At 40.0% G+C, this 24,979-nt stretch overlaps 1 protein-coding gene and 1 pseudogene across 2 annotated transcripts in view; one reads left to right on the forward strand and one right to left on the reverse strand.

The window, feature by feature from the left end:
* Window positions 1-24,979, forward strand: part of LOC148114683 (complement factor H-related protein 5-like) — an 88,592-nt gene that overhangs the window by 33,563 nt on the left and 30,050 nt on the right. For both annotated transcript variants that reach the window (XM_087890062.1, XM_087890063.1), the window contains exons 7-10: window positions 14,487-14,681; window positions 15,564-15,746; window positions 19,730-19,906; window positions 22,830-23,003. In XM_087890062.1, the coding sequence (XP_087746188.1) occupies window positions 14,487-14,681; window positions 15,564-15,746; window positions 19,730-19,906; window positions 22,830-23,003 (729 nt within the window). The remainder of the gene's footprint in view (window positions 1-14,486; window positions 14,682-15,563; window positions 15,747-19,729; window positions 19,907-22,829; window positions 23,004-24,979) is intronic.
* Window positions 16,192-18,815, reverse strand: LOC148114684 (uncharacterized; annotated as a pseudogene).

Raw genomic sequence — 24,979 nt, forward strand, 5'->3', positions numbered from 1 at the left:
ATCCATCTCTCTCTCTCCCATGCCCTGGTCATGACCCTGGTGGAGGCCTGGGAAGAGGCTGCTGCTGGGGCTCTGGACTGGGTTGTTCCTTTGCGGCCTCTGACTCGTCGCAGACCCCAATTGGCTCCCTGGTTTACCGAGGAGCTCCGGGGGATGAAGTGGCATAGACAAGGCCTAGAGAGCTGTTGGAGAGCCAGCCGTTCCGAATCTGACCAATTTCAATTAAGGTCGGCCACACGGGCCTACCTGGCGGAGTTGGCGGTGGCAAAGCGCCGCTACTTCGCCGATGTCATCGTCTCCACAGAGAATCGCCTGGCTGCCCTGTTTAAGGTGTCCCGCTCCCTCTTAAATCAGAGGGTGAGGAACGATCCTTTACAGGGATGAGCCAAGGAGTTTGGTCAGCACCTGTCGGACAAAATCGCTCAGATTCGGGACGGCTTGGACTCTGACTGGACAGAGTCAGACGGGGGTGAAACAGCGGGTCCTGTGTTTTGGGAAGAGTTCGATTCTGTTACCCCAGAGGAAGTGGACAGGATCATGGGGAAGCTGAGTGCTGCCACCTGTGTGTTGGACCCGTGTCCCTCCTGGCTGGTCTATTCGGCCTGGGAGGTGACATGAGGCTGGATCCAGGTGGTGATAGCGGCTTCGTTGAGGGAGGGAAACTTCCCAACCATCTTGAAGGAGGCGGTGGTAAGGCCCCTCCTTAAGAAGCCGGCCTTGGACCCAGCTGTATTAAGTCATTTTCGTCCAGTCTCCAACCTTCGCTTTTTAGTGAAGGTTGTTGAGAATGTGGTCGCACGTCAGCTCCCACAGGTCCTGGATGAAGCGGATTACCTCGACCCCTACCAATCGGGTTTCAGGCCCAGGTACAGCATGGAGACGGCACACTGGTGGATGATCTCTGGAGGGCCCGGGACAGAGGTCACTCCTCTGTTCTGGTCCTATTGGATCTTTCGGCGGCATTTGATACCGTTGACCACGGTATCTTGCTGCGCTGCCTCGAGGGGCTGGGAGTGGGAGGCACTGTTCTACGGTGGTTCTCCTCCTACCTCTCGGGTCGAATGCAAGCGGTGTTGGCAGGGGGGCAGAGATCGACATTGAGGCCCCTCACTTATGGGGTGCCTCAGGGGTCAGTTCTCTCGCCCCTCCTGTTCAACATCTATATGAAACCGCTAGGGGAGATCATCCGTGGTTTCGGGGTGAGGTATCATCAGTACGCTGATGATACTCAGATTTATATTTCCACTCCGAACCAACCCAGTGATGCCCTCGACGTGATGGCCCGGTGCCTGGAAGCGGTGTGGGTCTGGATGGGTAGAAACAGATTGCAACTCAACCCGGCCAAGACCGAGTGGCTGTGGGTACCGGCATCTCGGTTCAGGTGAGAGGTACCATCGCTGACTATAGGGGGTGAAGTTTTGCCCCCTGTAGACAGGGTGCACAACTTGGGCGTCCTTCTGGATTCACGGTTGAGTTTAGAAGACCAGATAATGACTGTGACCAGGGGGGCATTTGCCCAGATACGTCTGGTGCACCAGTTGCGTCCCTACTTGGTCACCTCATGGATTGACTACTGCAATACTCTCTACATGGGGCTGCCCTTGAGGACCACTCGGAGGCTTCAGCTGGTGCAAAATGCAGCCGCGCGGGTTGTGATGGGAGAATCCCGATACTCCCATGTTACACCCCTCCTGCGCGGTTTGCATTGGCTACCAGTTGCCCTCCGGGTGAGATTCAAGGTGCTGGTGATGACCTATAAAGCCCAACATGGCTTAGGACCAGGATATTTGGCGGACCACTTACAGCCAGCAACGATATCCCATCGCCCAGTTCGCGCCCATAGAGAGGGCCTACTCAGGGTGCCGTCGGCTAGACAGTGGTGGCTGGCGGCCCCCAGGGGTAGAGCCTTCTCAGTCGGTGCGCCCACCCTCTGGAATCAACTCCCCTTGGAGCTCTGATTAGCTCCTGACCTTCGCACCTTCCGCCGGGAATTAAAAACTTGGCTTTTCAAATCCCTTGACCTGGACTGATGATGGGGTTTTAATTGGTTTTAAGGGTTAATTTTAAATTTTTTTAGATTTTGGTCTTTATTTTATATTGTGGCTTGTGTTTTATTGTTGTGAGCTGCCCTGAGTCCATTGTGAGATAGGGCGGCATATAAACCGAATAAAATAAATAAAATAAAATAAATAAAAAAATTTTTTATTCTCTGTTATTTCAATTTATATGCTAGCCACCTGCCTGGTTTATTAGCATCTTCAAAGTAGTTCTGTCTAGCACTTCTAATTTTTTGTGCTAAATCTTCTTTTTCTTTTAATCCCATTTTATGTTTAATTATGTCTATTCTCATTTTAATATCCTTTTTTGTGGGAATTTTTGTAATTCTTTTTCATATTCCTTATAATCATCCTCTAATGTTTTATAAGCTTGTCTTTTCTTAATATTTTTTTTTCTTATATAGTCGATTATCAGGCCTCTGGCATAAGCTTTCATAGTATTCCACCGATTTTGCAATGATGTATCCTCCGTTCTATTTTCTTTGAAGAAAAAAGCCAATTCTTTCACCATTTTCTGTACAAAGTCCTTTTCTTTTAGTACTGTAGTATTTAAAGTCCATCTGGATCTTTTCCTTTGTCCTTTCCATCTCACCATCATTGGATTGTGGTCTGCCCAAGTATTAGCTTCTATGTCAATTTCTTCTATGTTCGAGGTCAATTCCTTTGTCATCCATATCATCTCTACTCTAGACCATGATAGGTGTCTATTAGAATAAAATGTATATTGTCTATTTTTAGCATTTCTTTCTCTCTATACATCTTTTAAATTTATTTCCTCTATCATCTTGAAAAAAGATTTCGGTAGAATTCTCCTACTTTGTTTTGTTATCTTTTGTGTATTATAGTCCATTTTCCCATCCACTATTCCATTAAAGTCTCCCATTATGCAGATGTTATCATAGTCCAGTTCAATTAATTTCATATGTAATTTTCTGTAAAAATCATCTTGATTGTCGCTTGGAGCATATATCACTATTAACAGTATTTCCTGTTGTTATCTATTATTTCCACCATCAAAATTCTTCCTTTTTCATCTGTATAAATTTTTTCCGTTGGTATTATATCTTTAATATACAAAACCACTCCTCTTTTCGTACAGTATGGCAATGAGGCAAATAATTTCCCTAGTTTAGGCTGTACCAAAAGTTGTTCCTGTTGCTTTTTAATATGCACTTCTTGTAAACAAATTATGTCCAATATTAATTTCTCCAATTTATGAAATACTTTTCTTCTTTTTGTTCCTATATTGAATCCATTTATATTCATTGTAATCAATTTTTCCTCTTCCATACTTATACTTTATATAAGGGCTTTGCTGCTCTAGTGGATCTCAGTTCACATTGTTCTTTATATTCTACAGTACCTCCTACTGCACCTTCTAGTATACCCTCCACCTTTTCAATCATCACTAGGTCCTCCTCTTGCAGTGGCTCTTCCCTTCTAGGTTCAGCATCCTTTTCTTTTAAGTATTCTGCATAAAATGCTTTAGCTTTATCAATTGAATCTATTTTGAATCTTTGCAATTGCCATGTAAACACCAAACCTTCTGGTGTCAGTCATCTGTAATTCACACCTTTCTGGAGCAGTATTTTTGTTAAAAATTGATATTCTCTTCTCATCTCTCTCAGTCTTCTTGGTATTTGCTTCAGAACCACAATTTCCCTGCCCTTGTACTGCAGTGTTTTTTCTTTTGTAATCTGCAATATTTGTGTTCTAATTGATTTCTTGGTAAATCTTATAAGGACTTCTCTTGGTAATTTATTACTCATTGCATATCTAGTATATACTCGATATGTCTCATCAATGCCATCAAACATTTTTTCTTTAGTAATTTCTAACACTTTTGACACGATTTCGGTCATTTTTTCCATTAAATTTTCTCCTTTTTCTTCTTCTACATTTTGAAATCTTAAGTAAAATTCTGATTTATCCATGTCCCAACCTAATCCACTCTTATCACGTTCAACCTCTTCTAATCTGCTATCCATATCTCTAATTTTTTTATCTCTTTGTTCCTCCTTTTTTTCAATTTTTCCAAGTCTGTCCTCATATTTCTTCATCATCTGTTGTATATCTCTACTTTTCCATCTGTTTCCCCTGTTCTTTGTTCAATTTTCTCTACTTTTAGTTTTATATCTTGTATTCCTTGTAGAATCATCTGCATTGTAGTATCCTTGTCTTTTTCACGTTCCTTCTCTCTTTCCTGCTGCAACATTGCCTGTATTGATTGTTGTCCTTCCGCTGGTGATGAAGAGTGGGTTGATCCAGCAGAGCTAACAACTGCTGCTTTTTTACTCATTTCCATAGGTAATCCAAACCAAAGCAGTAAAATAAAAAAAATCTTCAGGTTCTTCTCAACCCTAATCCATTTTTATGGATAGCAAGTATTATCCCAAATAACCATAGGCAAAAAAGAAAGAAAAAGAAAAAGAAAAGAAAGAAGGCAAGAAGAAAAAGAAAAAAAACCAAGAAAAAAATCAATTTTTAGGCTCTTGTGTGCCCTAATCCAATCGAGTAATAAGGTTAAAAAAAACAAAAACAAAATTAAATAGCAATCTCCAGTCAATAGGGGGGGAAAAGAAGAAGGAAAAAAAAATCTTCAGGCTCTTGTGTGCCTTAATCCAATTGAACAATAATATATTGTAAAGAAAAGTGAAAAAGAAAAAAAGTACTATTTCAAAAACTTAAAAGTACTAAAAGTCTACAATCACAGACCTGATCTATTAAAAATAATCAGAGAGTGAAGAAGTGGAATAATAAAAAGAAAACTTTCTATCAGATTTATAATTTCAAATTTAATTTAAGAGTCCACAACTGTGTAGCATTTAAAGGCTTTCATATAACTCATTCAATTCTTCTTTCAAATTTTAGCCGCCTGCCAACAATATTTTCTCCAAAGAGCATCTGTATAAACAATCCTGCAAACGCTCTTTAATGCTCTTCTATGTTTTGTCTATAAACAGGCTTAGTGACCTTGAAAAAATAATACAGTTGCTACTCTCTCTTATCAGTAAGAAGAAAAAACAAAAAGAAATACAATGTTTCAATCCACTAGATGGCAATGTTTCTTACTTCTTCCACTCTCCCTTTTTGCAGTAAAGCCAATATAAAAGAGTAAAAAAATGATTTAAAATGTGAAAGTTAACCAAATTAATCAAAAGAGTAGATAACAAAACTAGTCCAAAATCTTATAGGCTCAATAGGCACCAAAAATTTAATATTTAAATGAATAAAAGAGGGAATCTTATTTCAAACCAGTCCAGTCAAAGTTAAAAATAAAACTCTCCACAAGCATCCACAAATAAAAATAGTTCACAGTTTTGGAAAATTAATTTAAGTTCAGGCTCAATTCTGCCGCTAAATGTCTCTTATCTTCAATTTCTAATCATATTTGCACTTCAGGGTGTTCTTAAAGTCTAGGTTTAAAAAAAAACAACCTCTCACCAGATCATAACACTTTCACTCATCCTTTTCCGTTTGGAGCTATTCCGACTTCAGCAGTTTGATGGCTTCCTCTTCAGAAACAGAAAAAGGGGCTTCTCCTGGATCAAACCAGGACTTTGCGGTGTCCCTGGGATCAGCAGGATGTGCCCTCCTCTATCACTATCTCTACGGGACAGTGAGGTGCAATTTGGACCATCCAGAGATGGAGATATCGGCGGTGGTCTCGGAGTGTAGAAACCTACCATTGTCTCGTCGCATCAGCCCTGCCCCTCTCCTCTTATTTCCATTTTCCATGACAAGTACATCGCTTTAATCATTTCTCTAATTTCCTGTACCATTTTATTCTTTTTAAGTTGATATTGTTCCAATTTTAAAAGTTCAGTAGTATTCCTTCCCCCCCCCCACTCAAAGTCAAGCCGCTTGCAAACAAAGGGTTCCTCCCCAAAAGTTCTCACAGCTGTTATCTGTAAAGTTCACAATTTTCCAAAACACAGACCAAGTTACAATGTTCCTTTTTGCTCCTGATGGTGTCTCTCTGCAATCCACAATTTCTGGTTATCTAACAAGTATCCATTTTGTTTCAGTATGTTAACGATCTTAACTAGTTTCTCTTTTTCTTTTTTGGCTTTAAGAATACCAAGTCCATTTTGTAGTTCAGTCCAAATTTAAACAGCTCTTTTCATTTCTTTTTCCCTGTTTACTTTTGTTTTTTTTTTTATTGCAAAAGTTTTACAATTACATTTTCACCCCTTTTTTCACCCCCCCACCTCCCTCCCCAAACTTCCCGTCCTCCCTAACCCTCCCTAACCCTCCCCCCCAGACTTCCCTATTATGTACTCATAACTAATAACACTGATATATATACCTGAACCCATCCCTCCCCCTATATAATTTTCCCTCTTTGTCTCTTTACATTAAGATATTTCTAATACATTGTTTTCAAATAAAAGCTATTTGATACTTTCTAGTTTGGTATTTGTTCTGAACATATTCTATCCATCTTTTCCATTCCCATTCATAAGTCTCTTGTGAACAATCTTTTAAATATGCTGAAATCTTCGCCATCTCTGCAAAACTGGCCATCTTCAAAGTCCATTCCTCGATAGTAGGCAAAGCTTCATTCTTCCAATATTTACCTATCAACAATCTTGCTGCTGTTATCATATACAATATTAATTTTATTTCACCCCGTGTAAAACCCTTAACTATACCCAATAAAAACAATTGTGGAGAAAATTGAATTTTTTTCTTCAAAACATTCTGCATGACCCACCATATTTTTATCCAAAAAGCCTTAACTTTCCTACAGGTCCACCAAACATGATAATACGTAGCATCCAAACATTCGCATCTCCAACATTTTGGCTGAACATTAGGGTACATACATGACAACTTTTTAGGATCTAAATGCCATCTATAAAACATTTTATAAAAATTTTCCCTCAGATTCTGCGACTGTGTAAATTTAACATTCTGAACCCAAATTTTTTCCCATGTTTCCAACATCACTGGTTCTTCAAAATTTTGTGCCCACTTAATCATGCAATCTTTAACTAATTCCGTTTCTGAATCCCTTTCTAGCAAAACATTATAAAGCCTTTTAATATGCATTGGACCTTTCTCTCTTATATGTCTAACCAATTCTTCCTCATGCAACATAATACCAGTTTTTTGGTCCTCTTTCCATCTCAATTGTAATTGATTATATTGTAACCAGGTTAAATTAATCCCTTCGTCCAACAGTGTCTGCAATGTCTTCAGCTGCCATCTGCCCGCATCTGTAAAAAGAACCTCTTTATATAAAAACCCCCCGAGTGACATTATATTTGTATTCCACAAGGTATGACCAAGATCCAGCCATAGCGGTATTTTATAATCCCATTTGAGTCGGTGCTTCTTCCAAACTCTCATCAAAGAGTCTCTAAGTATATGACTTTTAAATACTTTATCAACTTTGTCATCATAAAATAGGTAAGCATGCCATCCAAATTCAAGATCAAAACTTTCTGCATTCAATATTCCAGCCTTTTTACTTCCAAACCAATCACTTGTTAAAGTTAAAGCTGCTGCATCATAATATAACTGTAGGTTTGGAAGTTTAAGGCCTCCTCTTTCTGGAACATCTTGCATAATTTTCAATTTCACTCTCGGCTTTTTCTCGTTCCAGACAAACTTATTAAGTCCAGTTTGCCAAACTTTCAGTTGTTTATCACTTTTAAGCACCGGAATCATTTGAAACAAAAACAGAAATCTTGGCAAAATATTCATCTTAACTGCTGCTATTCTTCCAAGTAAAGACAGTTGCAGCTTTTTCCAAGTCTCCATATCTTTCTGAACCTCTCGCCACAACACCTCATAGTTATTTTGAAACAATTTCATGTTTGATTCTGCAACCTGAACTCCAAGATATTTTACCTTAGGTACAATTTCAAAACCTGCCCTCCTTTCAAGCTCATGTTTACGATCTTGTGTCATATTTTTGACTATCATTTTAGTCTTTTTTGAATTCAGTCTAAAACCTGAAACTCTACCATAGTCTTGTATAATGTCGTTCATCAGGATTGTTGATTCCATTGGTTGTGATAGGGTAACCACCAGATCATCTGCAAATGCCTTTATTCTATAATCCTCTTGCCTTATCATTATGCCTTTCAAAATTTTAGAGTCCCGTATTGTATTTAGCAAGACTTCCAATGTTAAAATAAATAAAAGTGGGGACAACGGACATCCCTGTCTTGTTCCTTTTTCAATTTTAAACTCTGTCGTCAAACTTCCATTAATAATAATCTGTGCTTTTTGCTCTTGATAAATTGCTGAGATCGCCTGTATAAATTGGTCCCCAAAGCCCATCTTTTTTAAAGTCTTTAGTAGAAAATTCCAATCCACTCTATCAAAGGCCTTCTCCGCATCCAAAAAAAACCAGCACTGCAGAAATCTGTTTATTCTTATCAAGATATTCCAATAAGTCTATTACTTGCCTTACATTGTCCTTCATATATCTGCCCTCAATAAATCCCGCTTGGTCCGCATGAATCACCTTTTGGATTACTGGCATCAACCTGTTGGCTAATACCTTCGCATAAATTTTATAGTCTGTGTTCAAAAGAGATATTGGTCTGTAGTTCTCTGGTTTTTTAGGACCAACTTGTTCTTTTGGTATCAAAGATATATAAGCAGTTGTCCAAGATGGGGGTATTTTGCCCCCTTGTTGAATATTGCAAAATAAATCTCTAAGTTGTCCCACCATTTCAGCTTGTAAAGTTTTGTAATACACTGCGGTCAAACCATCCGTGCCAGGAGCTTTGGCTGTTTTTAGCTGTTTAATTGCTGCTGTTATCTCCTCCTCTGTTATAGGATAATTCATTCTTTCCTTTTGTTGATCAGTAATTTTTGTAACTCTCTTATCCTTTAAATATTTTTCTATAAGTCCATTCTGCACCTCTTCTTTGGCATATAGTTTAGTATAATAATCCACAAAAGCTTCTTTAATTAGTTTTTGTTGAAAGATTTCTTTCCCTCCAATATCAATACTATCAATAGTCCGTATACTTTGTTTTTTCCTCAATGTGTAAGCCAACCATCTGCCCGGTTTGTTAGCGTTGCAAAATGTATTATGCTTCGCATATTGTAAACTTGTTGCAACTTGTTCCGCCATAAGCATTTGAAATTGGTCTTTCAAAAGTTTTATAGCACTTCGTATTCTTTCATCTGTTGGGTTTTTAATAAGTAACTGTTCTTTATTCTTTATTTCCATTTCCAACTCAAATCTTTTCTTTTGTCGGAACAGTCTATGTTTAGAATTCATGTAGATGAGTACCCCTCTCATATAAGCTTTACTTGCATCCCAAACAATTTCAATTGGGGTACCTTTATTCAAATTTATTTCAAAAAATTCTTTCAAATGCTTTTTAAGTTCTATTGTATTTTTTTCATATCTAAACAAGTTCTCATTTAATCTCCAAGAACGTCTCTCAACCTTATCCATCTCAATTTCTATCCATACAGGGCTATGGTCAGTCAGAGTTCTTGGAAAAATCTTTGTTCTTTTTGTCTTAACAAGTAGATCATTTGACAACAGGATAAAATCAATCCTAGAAAAAGATCTATGTCTATCCGAAAAAAAGTGTAGTCCAATTCATTTGGATTATGTATTCTCCAAACATCTTTTAATTCCATATCTTCTTTCATATCAAAAAAAGTCTGTGGTAGTCTAATTCTAGACTTTGCCAAGCTCTTTTTATCTAGTTTAGAATCAATTACTCCATTCCAGTCTCCCATAATTAAAATAGATCTATAGTCCCATTGCAATATTTTAGTATGTAACATCTTATAAAAATAATCCTGTTGTTGGTTGGGAGCATAAATTCCAATCAAAAGAATTTGACCATTTGCTGTGAGCAATTCAATTGCTACAAACCTACCATCTTGATCTGCTTCTATAACTTTCGCTGTTAATTTTTTATTTACATAAATAACCACACCATTCTTTTTCTGCGAAGTTGAAGATATATAATGTGCTCCTAGTTTTGAGTTTATCAAATATTTTTGATCTTGAGTTGTGATATGCGTTTCTTGTAAACATATTATATCATTATTAAATTGTTTCAAATATGTAAATAATTTCTTCCTTTTCTGTGCTGAATTCAACCCATTGACATTCCAAGATAGACACTTAAAGGTCATCAGCCTCTTTCTGGAGCACAGAGCAGAATATTTGAAGTTCATCCGAGAGCTTCGATCTCGCTCCTCCCATAGCTCCACTCTCTTGTACGGTACTCTTAACTGCCTTCTTGTCTTGTCTTTCCTGTTGTTGTTGTTGCTTTTGTTTAAGTAGCTTGGATTGGGCTCTAGTTATACGTTGATCTTTAACTTCTGTCAACTGAATCAAATCCAAAATTGGAGAAGAATCCAACAAGGGCTCACTCAGAAAACCTCCTTCTGCACCTTGCACGTTTTCTAATTCCTGCTTAGACTGTTCTTTCAATTGCCTCTCTTCACTCTCCTTAATCTCCAAAACTGTAGATGTACGTGGAGATGGTGTTCTTTCCTTAAGAATAGTACTGTAAAAGTGTTGTGCCTTCTCCACGGTATTCAACCGATATCCTTCTCCCTTATATCTAAAAATTATCCCAGCTGGTGCGTCCCACCGGAAGGGTATCTGTAAATTTTTCAATTCCTTAACAAGAAAACCAAATTCTTTTCTAGCTTTCAGCATTTTAGGAGGTAATTCTTTAAAAATTTCAAGTCGTGAGCCCCCCACTTGTACAGAAGTGTGAAAAGATTTTTGCAGGATATCATTTCTAATTTCTCTCTCAGTAAAGTATATGACCACATCTCTAGGCAATTGTCTTTGTCTGGCCACCCAAGAGTTCACTCTGTAAATTTTATCTATTTTATGAAATACCAAATCAGGATTAGCTTGTAAAATCTTAGCCAAGGCTTCAGAGCAAACCTGTCTCAAGTCCTGTCTCTCCTCCTCTCGAATTCCCCGAAGCCGTATGGCAAATTCCATCGCCCGGAATTGTATCATAACAATCTCATCTTCAATTCTCTGCATTTTATTGTCAACTTCATCAATTTTATAATCATTGTCTTTCATCTTAACATTAACTTCTGATTTGAATTCTTCAACTTTAAAATCAACTTTCCCAATAAATTCTGCCAGGCCAGACGCCACTTCTGATATTTTTTTGGTCACCTTATTTTGATTCTGTTTCACCATGTCTTTAACTTCATTAATTTCCTGCATAAGTTCCTGATGTGATTTTTGAAATTTATCATCTATCTCCTGTTGAGATTTTTGAAATTTGTCATCCAGAGTTTTAGAAATAAATTCTTTTAAATCTCCCACATCAAATTCTTTTTTCTGGGTTTGTAGCTGTTGAGCAGGGGGAAGTTGCGTTTGATGTTTGTGTGTGGGGGATCCCCCCCCCCCAATGCCTTCCCTTCCTGCTTCTTTGACGCCATCCTGGCTCGTGATCTAGTTTTTCTAAAGAGGAAAGTTCCTTTTCCTTTCCCTCCTGCACAAAGACTTCTAAAAAAGTCCCCCAGATTTGATCAAACAAGGGTTAAAATAAAGCAAAGTCCAATATTGAAAAGGGAAAAAATTTCCCAGTTATTTCTCTTATAACAAGCAAGGCAGCTTAGTAGCAACTTGGAAACTTTGTAGCAAAACAAAGTAACTTCACCAATCCACACTCGCTGGCTCGTTAACTCTGAAGCTAGGCGCCATGTTTTTTCAAAGCACTTTCACTCATTCGCATTTTCTCAGATTGAAAAGTCAACAAAGTGCTAATACTTGCGTTTCCAAATTTCAGGATTCAGGTAGTTTCGCTGTTTATTAAAACTGGTTCTTTCGCTTTAAGTTTCCTGCAGCCGGCTTGTTCTGCAAGAGCAGAATCGTCCCACGTCGCCCGGAGTTCCAGCAGGTTGGGAGGGAGCCACACCTGTTCTCTCCCCAGAAACTTCCCTGGGGGGTTACAGGGGCTCAACCTGTGCCCTGCGATCTCTCCTTCTTCAATCCTGTGGATTTAGAAGTTTTCGAGCCGCTTCTTCGTCTCGAAGCGGCTCTACAGGCGGCGGGGCTGGCGGAGCTTCAAAGAGCGCCGCCGTCGCCGAAGACAAGGAAACCGGAAGTCCCTGTTTACTTTTGTTTATACAGCACTTCTGTTACAAGGCTTATTATCTATTCTCTTTTTATTTTACTTGAAGTTCACAAGAAAGAGGAGAGAAAAAGGATCTAATTATTCCTTTTGGATCCTTTAATCAATCTTGAGGTAATTTCTTACATTTTAAAGATTTTCCACATTATTTCCAAATCGTTTTGTTCAAAGATCAATTTTCTATTCGGGTTCTTTTTTTGTCTCTTTAAAAATATGCTCCAATGTCCTCTTTTCTTCTCCCCATGCTTATTAGCCGCCGTTTTCTCACTAGGGGTCTTCAGGTTTTAAATTTTTTCCCCTTATTATGAATTGGCTAACACTCAACCAGCTCCAAAAACTCTGTCCAATTCACCACTCCTGCTCCATGCTTAGTCCGGTTGCCCCAGCTTCGTGACAGCCGCAATGGCTGCCGCCCCTGCCGCCAAGTCATAGAGAGCTAGCTCTGACCATCAAGGAATTTGCCTGTTCCTCTTGGTCTCCCGAGGTGCCTCTCCTTCACCCCCGTCCCTACAGGATGGTTCCAGTCCAAAGACCCCTTGGCAGCAGTTCGTCAGTCCAGTTTTTGCGGAGCTCATCAGAGCCCACAAATTCCCAGACTGTCTCGCCGCGATGCTTCCAGTCGAAAAACTCCCCCCACCCCCCATCTAATGATATCCTTGTACCTGAAGGGCACATGTTTCAGGATCTTAAGCTTAGAACTGGAAAGAGAAGAAAGGAGTAAAGGCTTAGGGAAAAAGTTGCACAAATTTTCTTGATGTCAAAGTTTTTGGTGTTTTTTTTTTAACTGTAAAGAGTCATTTCGTAAAATATTAGCTGAGGAAAGCATTTTCTTTTAGGACCAAAGCAATATAAATTAGTCCTCAGCTTGTTATTGATGCAAACCTTGTTAAAAGTTCCTTGGTGATGAATATTTATTTTTATTTATTTATTTTATTTGTCAAGCATGTATAAGATAACAGATATAAATATAAACATCATTATGAATACAGGAAATGGATACGAATAAATGGGGACAGTAGGACAGGGACAGTAGGCACATTGGTGCGCTTATGCATGCCCCTTACAGATCTCTTAGGAATGGGGTGAGGTCAACAGTAGACAGTCTAAGGTTAAAGTTATGGGGGTTTAGGGATGAAACCACGGAGTCAGATAGTGAATTCCAGAATATATCTTGATGTATCAGAATATATCAGAACTCTTGATTATTTAGTATCGTGGGATTCAGCAGACCAGTTAAAAGGTTGCTGTATGAATGAACCTAATCCCTCTGGAATATGAAAACCACACTTGTGCAAGTTTCATCAAAAGCAATACCTGTATGCATCAGCTGAGCTCCTAGGAAGGGATTTGCTGCCTATATACCATTCTACTGTAATTATTCACCACTACTAATCACTAATTAGCAGCGGCAAAACATTTCAAAAAGAAAGAGCTACACTTTTAAACTAGAGTGCAGGAGAACATAAGAAAACAGCTAATCATGAGAGACAGATTGAGTGGGAAGAACCTTAGAGGTTTAATTTTAGAAATCTTAGTGATGCTAGGCCCAGGATTACTGAGGAGAAGCCATTCATGCAGGAAAGCACAGAAAATCCTGCACGTTATGATGAAGCTCTTTTGGAAGTATTGCGGATCTCCCACAAGGAAAGAACTGTTACTTTACCTGTGTCTCCAGGAAGGTTAAAAATGTACTTCTTTCTTACTTCTCACTTAGCTTTTCATTAAATATATACTCTAGAGCCAGTTTGTTATAATTGTGAAGGTGCCAATCTTGAAACCAGGAGACTGTGAGTTGTAGTCCTACCTTGTATGAAAGCCACTGGGTAATACGGTGCCAGTCACTCTCTCAGCCCAATTCACCTCATAGGTGATAGAGAAAATAGAAGCTAGAAGTATAACTATGTTTGCTGCCTTGACTCATTTATGAAAAGGCAGGATGAAAATATAATAATCACAATAACAGCAAGAATCATAATAGTTGAATAAGTCACTGTGCAGTGATAAAAAGAAGATAGAAAGAAGTTCAGTCCCATTTTACAGTGTAAGATTGAAGATGTCAAATCAACATCATTTCATTCTCCTTACAGTCCTCACAGATTGTAAACAGAAGAAATAAGGGCCTTTGATTTCCCCTTCAGTCACTGTCATTCTCTGTTCTTTCTTAGATGCAGGGCAGAAATCCAGATCAGATTCTGGTATTGCAACAACATTTAATAAGAAGTTCGTCTCTGATGCCAGTACAAATTAAAGCAAAGCAAATGAACCAATAGAATATTCTGAATTATGGGGGTGCCTTACTTTTTTTTCTATCCCTTTTCTTCAGGAAAGGGCTGTGACTATATCCGTATCGAAAATGGAAGAATGGCTGATCATTTTGAATGGTATAAACCATTTCCAATATGGGAGGGACAATCAATTCAGTTTTATTGTTATGGTGGTTATCTGCCTAAAAACAAGCAAACATGGCAAACAGCAAAGTGCATCAGTTCCCGCTATGACCCAGAACCAAAGTGTTTCAGTAAGTAATTCTTCCTCTTTGCAGTAGATATTGCCAAGTACAAACAAAACAGATCAGATGCTGTCCTGACCTTTCTTTAACTTGGAAGAAGTAGCATCCTATAGAGCTGTGATGGTGAGCCTATGGCATGTGTGTCCGAGGTGACACACAGAGCCATCTTTACGGGCATGCGAGCTGTCACCCAACTCACCTGCAGCTGCGCATGTGTGTGCCCCCCATCTAGTGTCCGGGCCTTCGGTGCACATGCGTGCAATTCAGGGGACCCACCTCATTTTCGGAACTTCCTGCGCATGTGTGTGTGTTTGCACAAGTGTGAGTACTTGTGTGCAGTGTGTGCATGTGCACACACACATGCACAGATGGTGTGATTGCGCACACAGTGCATGGGGGAACCGCGCAAAACCTGTGCATATGTGCAGATGGTGTAGTTGCATGCACAGTGCATGGGGGCGTGCTGTCCGGTTGCATGCGCAGCACACAGAGGAGCCACACATTAGGGTGGATAGCACGCACATGCGCAAAGCGCACAAAGCGTGCAAAGCACTTACCTGTTCAGCACTTGATGAGTAAAAGCTTCGCCACCACTGCTATAGAGATTTCAGCTTGTTTGGTTCTTCTGCCTGCTGGGGTGATGCTTCCACTGCTGTCTCATCTCAAGGGACCCTAAAATTTGTTTTGGAGCCTACAGTTTGTGTACTAAAACCTTAAATGAGAGAGGCAAAAGCTGAGTTTTTTATAAAATATAAATAGCAAAATAGGGATCTTCCTCATCAGCTTCCTCCTCTCTTCACATCTTGTCTGTGAATTAGATGTCATGCATAGCATGAATAGCCTTCCAAGAACCATAAATGATGAAACCAATTTGCTCTCTTTTGCTTTTAGAAATCTGTGATCCTGCTCAACGTTTTTATTATGGTCGCATCATTTATCACTACTGGAGCAATTACATAGAAGGTGACGACGTTACATTTGTTTGTGATATGGGATATTCTCCTGCAAACCAGCAATCATCAATAACTTGCACAAAAAAGGGATGGTCACCTGCTCCAAGATGTATCCAGCCAGGTAAGCTTTAGGAAACTCTGCTAAAATTGCCTGACCTGAAATTGCTTATCATGCTGTGTGTGTGAGTGTGTGTGTGTTCATATAAGATTCATATTTCCACAGGGAATTGTGCTCTGACTGGGGTAAAGATATGTATAGGTGTTTATGTATATGCACATAGTTGTGCCTATCATTTATTTATTAAACTTAATGCCCTCTACTACTTAGATCTATTGAATATTTGCAATAAAAAGCTACCTTTTGATTAGAAGAAAAATATTTCAGTTGATGTTTGTTTCCAATTAAAAATTGTTTTCATTATATTTATTATTTTTAAAGAGGGTGTGATGTGTTTTGATGTGTAAAGGGGATTTAAGTTTGTCTCCAATGAAGATCTGAGGCCCAGTATCAATTGTATTGGGCAGTATACAAATATAAAAATAAATGAATAGGTAAATGGCAATTATTAAGGAACAGTAAACTAAAGAAAAGGGTAGTAAACATCAAAATTGCATGATAATACCTTTTAATATATATTTTGCAACTAAAACAATTCACTGCATCTAACACATTTTAAAAACTTAATGTGTGTGAGTGTGTGTGTGTGTGTGTGTGTGTGAATGATAATATTTGCATAAAAAGAATTAGTGCTTTCACAATTGTATAATGCTACAGAAGTCTTAAAATATGACTATCCTCTAATTGTTGTCAGTTAAGTTGTATTGTGTCTAAAGGTTGAATTGTGGCAAGTGGACAAAACTTTGTTAATCTAAGACATTTAGTTGCTAATCTGATATTGTCACCCATTAAACTCCAAAAGATTTGGACCAGAATACAGGACATTCAAAACACAAGTGAGAATCTTCGGCCCATGATGCACATGTAGGAATTCCAATACAGACTCAGATCAGGCCACTAAACTATGGAATACATATAGCTTATGTATCAGGCGACCCTGATAAAAGGCCCCCCTGGCCACAGCCATCAGATGTTCTTCCAAGGACAGCTGTGCATCCAGGAGGACACCCAAGTTGTGGACCCTCTCTGTGGGGGCCAAAGACTCACCCCCAATAGTCAGTGATGGCATCAGGTGACTATATCGGATGCCAGGAGCCACAGCCACTCGGTCTTGGAGGGGTTGAGTCTGAGCATGTTCCTCCCCATCCAGATCCGCACGGCCTCCAGGCACAGGGACATCATGTTAAGGGCATCATTGGGGTGGTCCGGGGTGGAGATGTACAGCTGAGTGTCGTCAGCATACTGATGGAACCTCACCCCAAAACCACAGATGATCTCGCTCAGCGGCTTCACATAAATGTTGAACAGGAGGGGCGAGAGGACCGACCCTTGCAGCACCCCACAAACAAGGCGCCTTGAGGTCGACCTCTGCCCCCCTGCCAACACAAACTGCGACCGGTTGGAGGGAAAGGAGGAGAACCACCGCAACACGGTGCCCCCCACCCCCAACCCCTCCAACCGGCACAGCATGATACCATGGTCGATGGTATCAAAAGCCGCTGAGAGATCTAATAGGACCAGGACAGAGGAGCAACCTCCATCCCAAGCCCTCCAGAGATCATCAACCAAAGCGACCAATGCCATTTCCGTGCTGTACCCAGGCCTGAAGCCTGACTGGAATGGATCTAGATAGACAGCTTCATCCAGGTGCTGGGAGAACTGTCACGCCACCACACTCTCAACAATCTTCGCCACAAAGTGAAGGTTGGAGACTGGACGATAATTAGCTAAAATAGCTGGGTCCAGGAAAGGCTTCTTGAGGAGGGGCCTCACCACCGCCTCTTTCAAGGCAGAGGAGAAGAAACCCTCACTCAAAGAAGCGTTAACAATCCCCTGGAGCCAGCTTCGTGTAACCTCCCGGGAGGCCAGTACGAACCAGGAGGGACACGGGTCCAATAAACACGTGGCCGTGCTAAGCCTATCCAGAATCCTGTCCATGTCCTCGGGAGTCACCAGGTCAAACTCCTCCCAGATAACATTCTCAAGACCCCCCTCCATCACTCCGCCTGCACTTACCCAGTCAGAGTCCAAGCCCTCCCGAATCTGAGCGATTTTGTTGTGCAGATATTGCACAAAATCCTCAGCCCTACCCTGCAAGGGGTCTTCCCATGCTCCCAGATGAAGCAGGGAGTGGGTCACCTTAAACAGGGCGGCCGGGCGATTATCTGCCAACGTGATAAGAGCGGAAAAATAATTAGATTTTGCCGCTCTTATCGCCACTAGGTAGATCTTAATATGAGACCTCACCAGTGTTCAGTCGGATTCAGAAAGGATGGTCCTCCAACCGCTCTCCAGGCATCTTTTTCGGTGCTTCATCTCCCTCAGCTCCTTGGAGAACCAGAGAGCTAAATGGGATCGGCGCCGGGTCAGAGGCTGCAAAGGCACAATGCAATCCAAAGCCCCAGCGGCCGCCCTATCCCAGGCGGCCACCAGGTCTTCAGTCGAGTCGTGAGCCAGAGTCTCAGGGAGTGGCCCAAGCTCCATCCGGAACCTATCTGGGTCCATCAGGCGCCTGGGGTGGAACCACCTAATCGGTTCCGCCTCCCTGCAGCAGGGTGTAGCAGTTTGAAGGTCCTTTCAAAGGAGAGAATGATCCGACCATGACAAGGACTCAATGACTACATCCCCTATGTCCAGACCATTTAGCCACTGACCAGAAACAAAAATCAAGTCCAGAGTGTGTCCCCCCATGTGAGTTGGGCCATGCACTAACTGGGTTAGGTCCATGGCCGCCATGGAAGCCATGAACTCCTGATCCGCTTCTGACGTTTCACCGATGGATGGCAGGTTGAAATCCCCCAGGACCATAAGCCTGGGAGTATCAACCACCACCCCGGTTATTACGTTGAGCAATTCGGGCAGGGCCGCCGCCATGCAGCAGGGAGCCAGGTACGCAACCAGCAGGCCCATCTGCACCCCACGACCCCACTTCACAAGGAGGGATTCACAGCCGGCTATCTGAGGAACAGTGGCCTCCCTCGGATCAAGACCTTCCTTTATCACAACCGCCACCCCCCCGCCCCTACCCTGGGCCCTTGGCTGATGGAATGCACGGAAACCTGGTAGGCACATTTCAACGAGAGGCACCCCCCTCCTCCCCCAACCAGGTCTCCGTAATACCCGCCAGGTCCGCTCCCCCCTCCTGTAACTCTAAATGTATCTCTTCAAGAAGTCTAACTATAGGCTCATAGTATAAAATTATTGTTTTTGTTCATGATTTGAAAAAATAACTTGCAGTCTAAATCTGTGTACCCTTTTATTCAGTGGTGGGATTCATGTAATTTAACAACCGGTTCTCTGACCTAATGATTTCTTCCAACAACCAGTTTGCCAAACTGCTCAGAAAGTTAACAATCGGTTCTCCCAAAGTGGTGCGAACTGGCTATATCCCACCACTGCTTTTATTGTAAACATACAATTTGCATTTTATTTCCTGTCCTCCCAAGAGCTTATGCCACAAATATCCTATAGATGCAAACAGAAAACATATATTATGGATTTTCCCTTTACAGAGAGTTAAATATCCTTAAACTTGCAAAAGGGCAAGAAAACTTGTTGAACATCTGCCATGTTCTCTACACAACATATAATAAGCACAAAATTTACTTCAGATTCAAAAACAAAAACTGTTGAAAGACACAAAGTGCTCACATAGCGACTTGTCTGCAGGGTAGGTAGCCACAACTACAGCACAATCCTGAATAACTATGTATATGTGTTCAGATGCTAGAATCATGAAAGGGTCAGTGAAGCAGTCTGCAAGACCAGATTGTCTAATGTGACCCACTAACCTGGTTAAAAAGCAACTAACTATGTTTGCCAAAATCACTAGCGTGAAGCAGTGAGAGTTTATTTATAGCAACTCATCATTTGCTTTGTGCATGTGCCTATACCTAAGAGGTCATTCCTTGGTGAGAATTGTTGAGCTTAGACTCATGAGAAAAGAATAGTGAGACATTGATAATATTCACTCTTTGATTCCACAGAGACATGCTTAAAGCCACCTGAAGGTGATTTTATTTTCAACACAACTAAGTCTGTTTTCTTTCCTGGAGACAAACTTCACTATGAATGTAAAGAGGGTTTTGAAATCACTAAAAATACCATCGATGACACCGTAGCATGCACTGAAAAAGGATGGGAACCTACTCCTAGCTGTGTGGGTAAGTTAATGAAACACCAGTCTAATTACCCAGTTTTGGGAAATTATAGTTCATCAAGAATATTTTCCTGATGATTTCCATAATGTTGCATTTATATTTATATATACTTAAAAGTATTGTAATCCTAAATTATTTTTCAGAAATTGGCTTTTCAAATAGAAACTAAAAAAAGGAGAATAATTAAATTGTTTATTTAATTTTCTCCCATTTGTTCTTCCAGTAATTTCTAAATATTAGCTATAACTTTCTCAATAATAATCTATTTATCATATATTCACAGATGTTAAATAAATAATATAAAATAATATAAATATTAAAATGGATAACCATATCTCATTATAATCATCCATCCATAGTTTATGCCTGGGAGATTCAGCAAGGTGTAATGGTACTGGACTAAATGCAGGGAAATCCAGTTTTAAGTCTTCCCCTCAATTCAGAAAACAGCTGGGTAACCTTGGACCAATAAACATCAGGCTGTGAGACAAGCTGACTGAAAAATAAAAATCCTCATCACCTTATGCATTGACAGTTTTACTGTGTGACTAGGCAAGCACAATGCAAAACAAGAAACACTAGGAAAAATCCTAAAAAAGAAGATACCATCAATAACATGGCCTAATTTAACGATTTTAGGCATTGCCAAAACATGTTTGATTGAAACATAGTCTGATTTAATATCTGATAATAGGTTAATTTACCCATTTCTTTTGCAATTTGGTCCAATGTCCAAGATATCATTTTTATTGAATAATGCAAAGTTTAATATCTATTGAAATATTGTTAAAACAGCTTTTATTGTTTAGATAAAATGGGGATCTCGAATTCCTTATTTGACCTATTCTACTTGACATTGACATTTATTTTCATGGGTAAAAAGGTAAAGGTAAAGGTTCCCCTCGCACATATGTGCTAGTCGTTCCTAACTCTAGGGGGCGGTGCTCATCTCCGTTTCAAAGCCAAAGAGCCAGTGCTGTCCAAAGACGTCTCTGTGATCATGTGGCCGGTATGACTAAATGCCAAAGGTGCACAGAACGCTGTTATTTTGATGGGTATATATGTACAAATCCAATTGATTGATTGAGAAATATTTTTAAAGATTAATCACAAGATTGTTAGTTTCATAAGACTTGATAATCATAATAATTAGGTGCTGCTAAAGCGGAAAATGCTGAATTGTGGCAGTTTTGAAATGGTCCCACTTCTGGAATGTCATTACCCTGTCCCCCACTCTATAAGGAGCCCAAAGGGCAGAGCAGCTGGCTCTATTTCCCAAACACAAGGTCATCTGAAGCTCTGTACAACAACTTTCTCAACCACCTTTCCAAAACAAGGTTAAATACTGGACTAAAATTGTCCAATGTTTAGCAGTGGCTAAAGTCTCATACAGGCTTCTTTAATGAGACAGAAGGGACATGTATCTATAGAGAAGATGGCTGAACTCCCATTCCTAGGTACCCGATCCACTTTGTCAGGTCCAACAGTTCAAACTGCTTCCAAATAAGAGACTTCTTCCCAGGCATCTACTCTGGACCTGCAACAAGGCTGGCATCTAATTGTGAACTTATCTGAGCATTTTTTTTCTAACAGATTCTGAGCAAATTTCTCCATATGCTCCTACAAAACATTTTTCAAACTCCCCTTTATTCAAAAGGAATTGTGTCACCCTAGACAGGGCCATGGAGCAACTATCCTAGTGCATGCAGTAGGGGTATAGAAGCATTGAAGCTTCATCATCCTTATGGCCACACGATAAACCTTAATAGAGGCTCTAACCCATATTTGGTCACATTTGTCCTTTGCTGAGTGCCAGAAATACTCTATACATCTCTCTCTCTCTCTCTCTTTTTTTTTTTAAAATGATTTATATGCCACCCTTCTCCGGAGACTCAGGGCGGCTTACAATGCGTTAAGCAATAGCCTTCATACTTTTGTATACTTATACAAAGTCAGCTTATTGCCCCCACAAACTGGGTCCTCATTTCACCTACCTTAGAAAGGATGGAAGGCTGAGTCAACCTTGAGCCTTGGAGAAATTCGAACCAGCAGTAAATTGCAGGCAGCTGTGTTAATAACAGGGTGCGTAGACCACTGTATTATCAAGGCTCTTTTCTGTCCGATCATCTCCCTCAGCTTTTTCATAAGCCATGAGAAATGGCAGGATTCTTGAGAGGAAAGATTGCATGGTTGCTATCTGATACAATGCCTTAGCCCCCCTCCCCCACCTCTTATTCCAACCAGTGACCAAGTCTTTGGATGGACCGTAAAGCAGATGAGCAGGAATAACCACCCAGCTCTCCTGAAACCTATGTATCCATCATCTAAGACACCAATCTAATGGACCCATAGAGGCACTTGAGAATCCCATAGTAATCAGGGTGTGATCTAAAACACTAGAAGCTCTCCCAATTCCAGATCACACAGCCACTACTCCAAAGGAAACCAGATCTGGAGTGTGATAATTATCCCATGTTGGGCTCTGGGTGATCCGAGATAAGCCCATGACCATCAAGATTGGCATGAACTCCTGAGCCATCTGATCCCACTCCCAGAGAAGGCAAATTGAAGTCCTCTAAAGTCTGGGGAACCACACTTTCATCCTAGAAATGGAATGAAGGAGCTCAGGTAGGGAGTTTATTGTACAGTAGGAACTACAGCAACAATCCCAGTTAATCACTAGAGTGCAATTTACTGAACAGGGTCTCACATCTGGTGACATGTAGAATAGTGCCATCAGAAGCCATAAGGGATTCCTGGATGACAATCTACTGGGAAACTCTGAGGAATATATAGTCGAACTCATATTGCACTTAAGGAATATAAAATATTGTTTATTTTATATATAAGCATGAGTGTCTCAAACTTTCTGGCAAGCAGTTTCATTCTGAAATAACTTTATTCTATTTTGTTCAAATTTGTATAGCCATAGTATGTAATATTCCATTTTTGGAAAGTGGCACAATTGAACCAAGAGAGGACATTTTTCAGCATAAAATGGTGGCACATTTTAAATGTAATGAAGAATTCACAAGAGTTGGCTCTGAATCTGCACAATGTTATCACTTTGGATGGTCTCCACAGCCTCCAATATGTAAAGGTAAAAATGGGCAATTTAAGAATTATTACTGTATTTGAGGTGGGAGGAGGGAAATTAGGGGATAGGTTTTTCTAAAAATATGGTCTGTTTCTTAGATTGTGTGAGGAAAGCTAATCAGTGGCCAGTAAACAGATTTCTCTTAGCAGGATGCATTAAATGGGTCTCTCACATCTTCATTTATACATATACAACTGTATTCTTAAATTGTGAAAACAAAATGCTTATATGAATAGTAATATTAATTGTTTTTCAGGTTTTTTTATATTTTAGAGGCAATGGGGTTATTTCTTCTTCATTGGCTTCATTGGCTCCCCTTGGGGTACACCCGGAGGCTCCAACTGGTGCAGAATGCGGCCGCGCGGGGGATTATGGGAGTGACGGGGCGCTCCCATGTGGCTCCTCTCCTGCGTGAGCTGCATTGGCTTCCGGTGGACTTCCGGGTGCGCTTCAAGGTGTTGGTGATCACCTTTAAAGCGCTCCATGGCTTAGGGCCAGGGTACTTACGGGACCGCCTTCTGCCACCAATAGCCTCCCACCGGCCAGTTTGCTTCCACAGAGAGGGCCTCCTCAGGGTGCCGTCGGCCAGACAATGTCAGCTGGCGACCCCCAGGAGGAGAGCCTTCTCTGTGGTGGCACCTACCCTTTGGAACAATCTACCCCCAGAGATACGAGTGATCTCCGACCTCCGGACTTTTTGTCGGGCCCTAAAAACTTATTTTTTTCAGTTAGCCGGTCTGTCCTGATTTTATGGTTGGTTTTAAAATTTGATACGGATTTTTAAATTGATAAGTCTTAAATTATGGGCCAAATTTATTTAATTATTTTAAATCTATTTTTAACTTTATGTATAAATGTTTTTTATCTTGGCTGTTCACCGCCCTGAGTCCGGAAGGAGAAGGGCGGTATAGAAGTTTGAATAAATAAATAAATAAATAAATAAATAAATAAATAAATAAATAAATAAATAAATAAATAAATAAATAAATAAATAATATTAATAGGACTTTTGAATGTAATTTTAACATAACCAAGCACAAAAAGAAGTCAGATAGCAGAATTACAAATCTATTGTAATATTAAACTGACCAGCTACACAAAATCAGAAATGTATATTGCAAAAGGAAAGAAATGGCAATTCTCCTGTATTGACAAGTAGCAGCTGTATTTGAAGTCCATTTCTTTATTGTAATCATTAAATAACATACAATTTTTTATCGAACTTTATAAAAGATTACAATTACGACAGTAAAAATACAAACTAAAAATGGAAAATAGAAAGTGCAGGAAAAAATGAAAAAAGAAACAGATATAGAAAAGAAAAAATATTAAGAATATCATAAAGAAAAATATATAAAGTAGTAACAGAATAACAGAGTTGGAAGGGAACTTGGAGGTCTTCTAGTATAACCCCCTGCTCAAGAAGAAGGATACAAAAAGAGATAAAATGATCAACAAATAATAAAAACATTCCATTAACACCTTATTACGAAAATAAAATGGTGGTAAGAAACTCGTCATTTGAGAAATCTGGTTTTCCTGACCAAAAGGCAGAAAGGAAAGATCTTAGCTGCTTTTCTAAAGGTGTTTAAGGTGAGGATCAATTTTACATTGGGGGAAAATGTTTCAAAAAGGCTGGCGCATCCCTCAGAAAAGCAGACAACCTGGGTGCCATAAGATGACATTATTCATTGAGGGAAATCAGATCAATATATACACTTGGGAGCAGTTGGCCCTGCAAGTAGCCAATCCTATCCCATGTAGGGCTTTATAGATTGTAACTAGCACTTTCAATTGCACTTTGAAGCCTATTGGGAGCCATGACAGCTCACAGAGTATATATGTCATATGGGCAAAATGAGAGACGTACATAATTACCCGCATCATTGCATTCAGGACCAAGTGAATTTTCCAGAATTTTCATAGTCCCATGTACAGCACATTGCAATAATTCAATCAGAAGGTTACTAAGGCATTAA

The sequence above is a fragment of the Pantherophis guttatus genome, chromosome 3, assembly GCF_059756535.1.
Source record: "Pantherophis guttatus breed Tessera chromosome 3, ASM5975653v1, whole genome shotgun sequence".
Lineage (NCBI taxonomy): Eukaryota > Metazoa > Chordata > Lepidosauria > Squamata > Colubridae > Pantherophis > Pantherophis guttatus.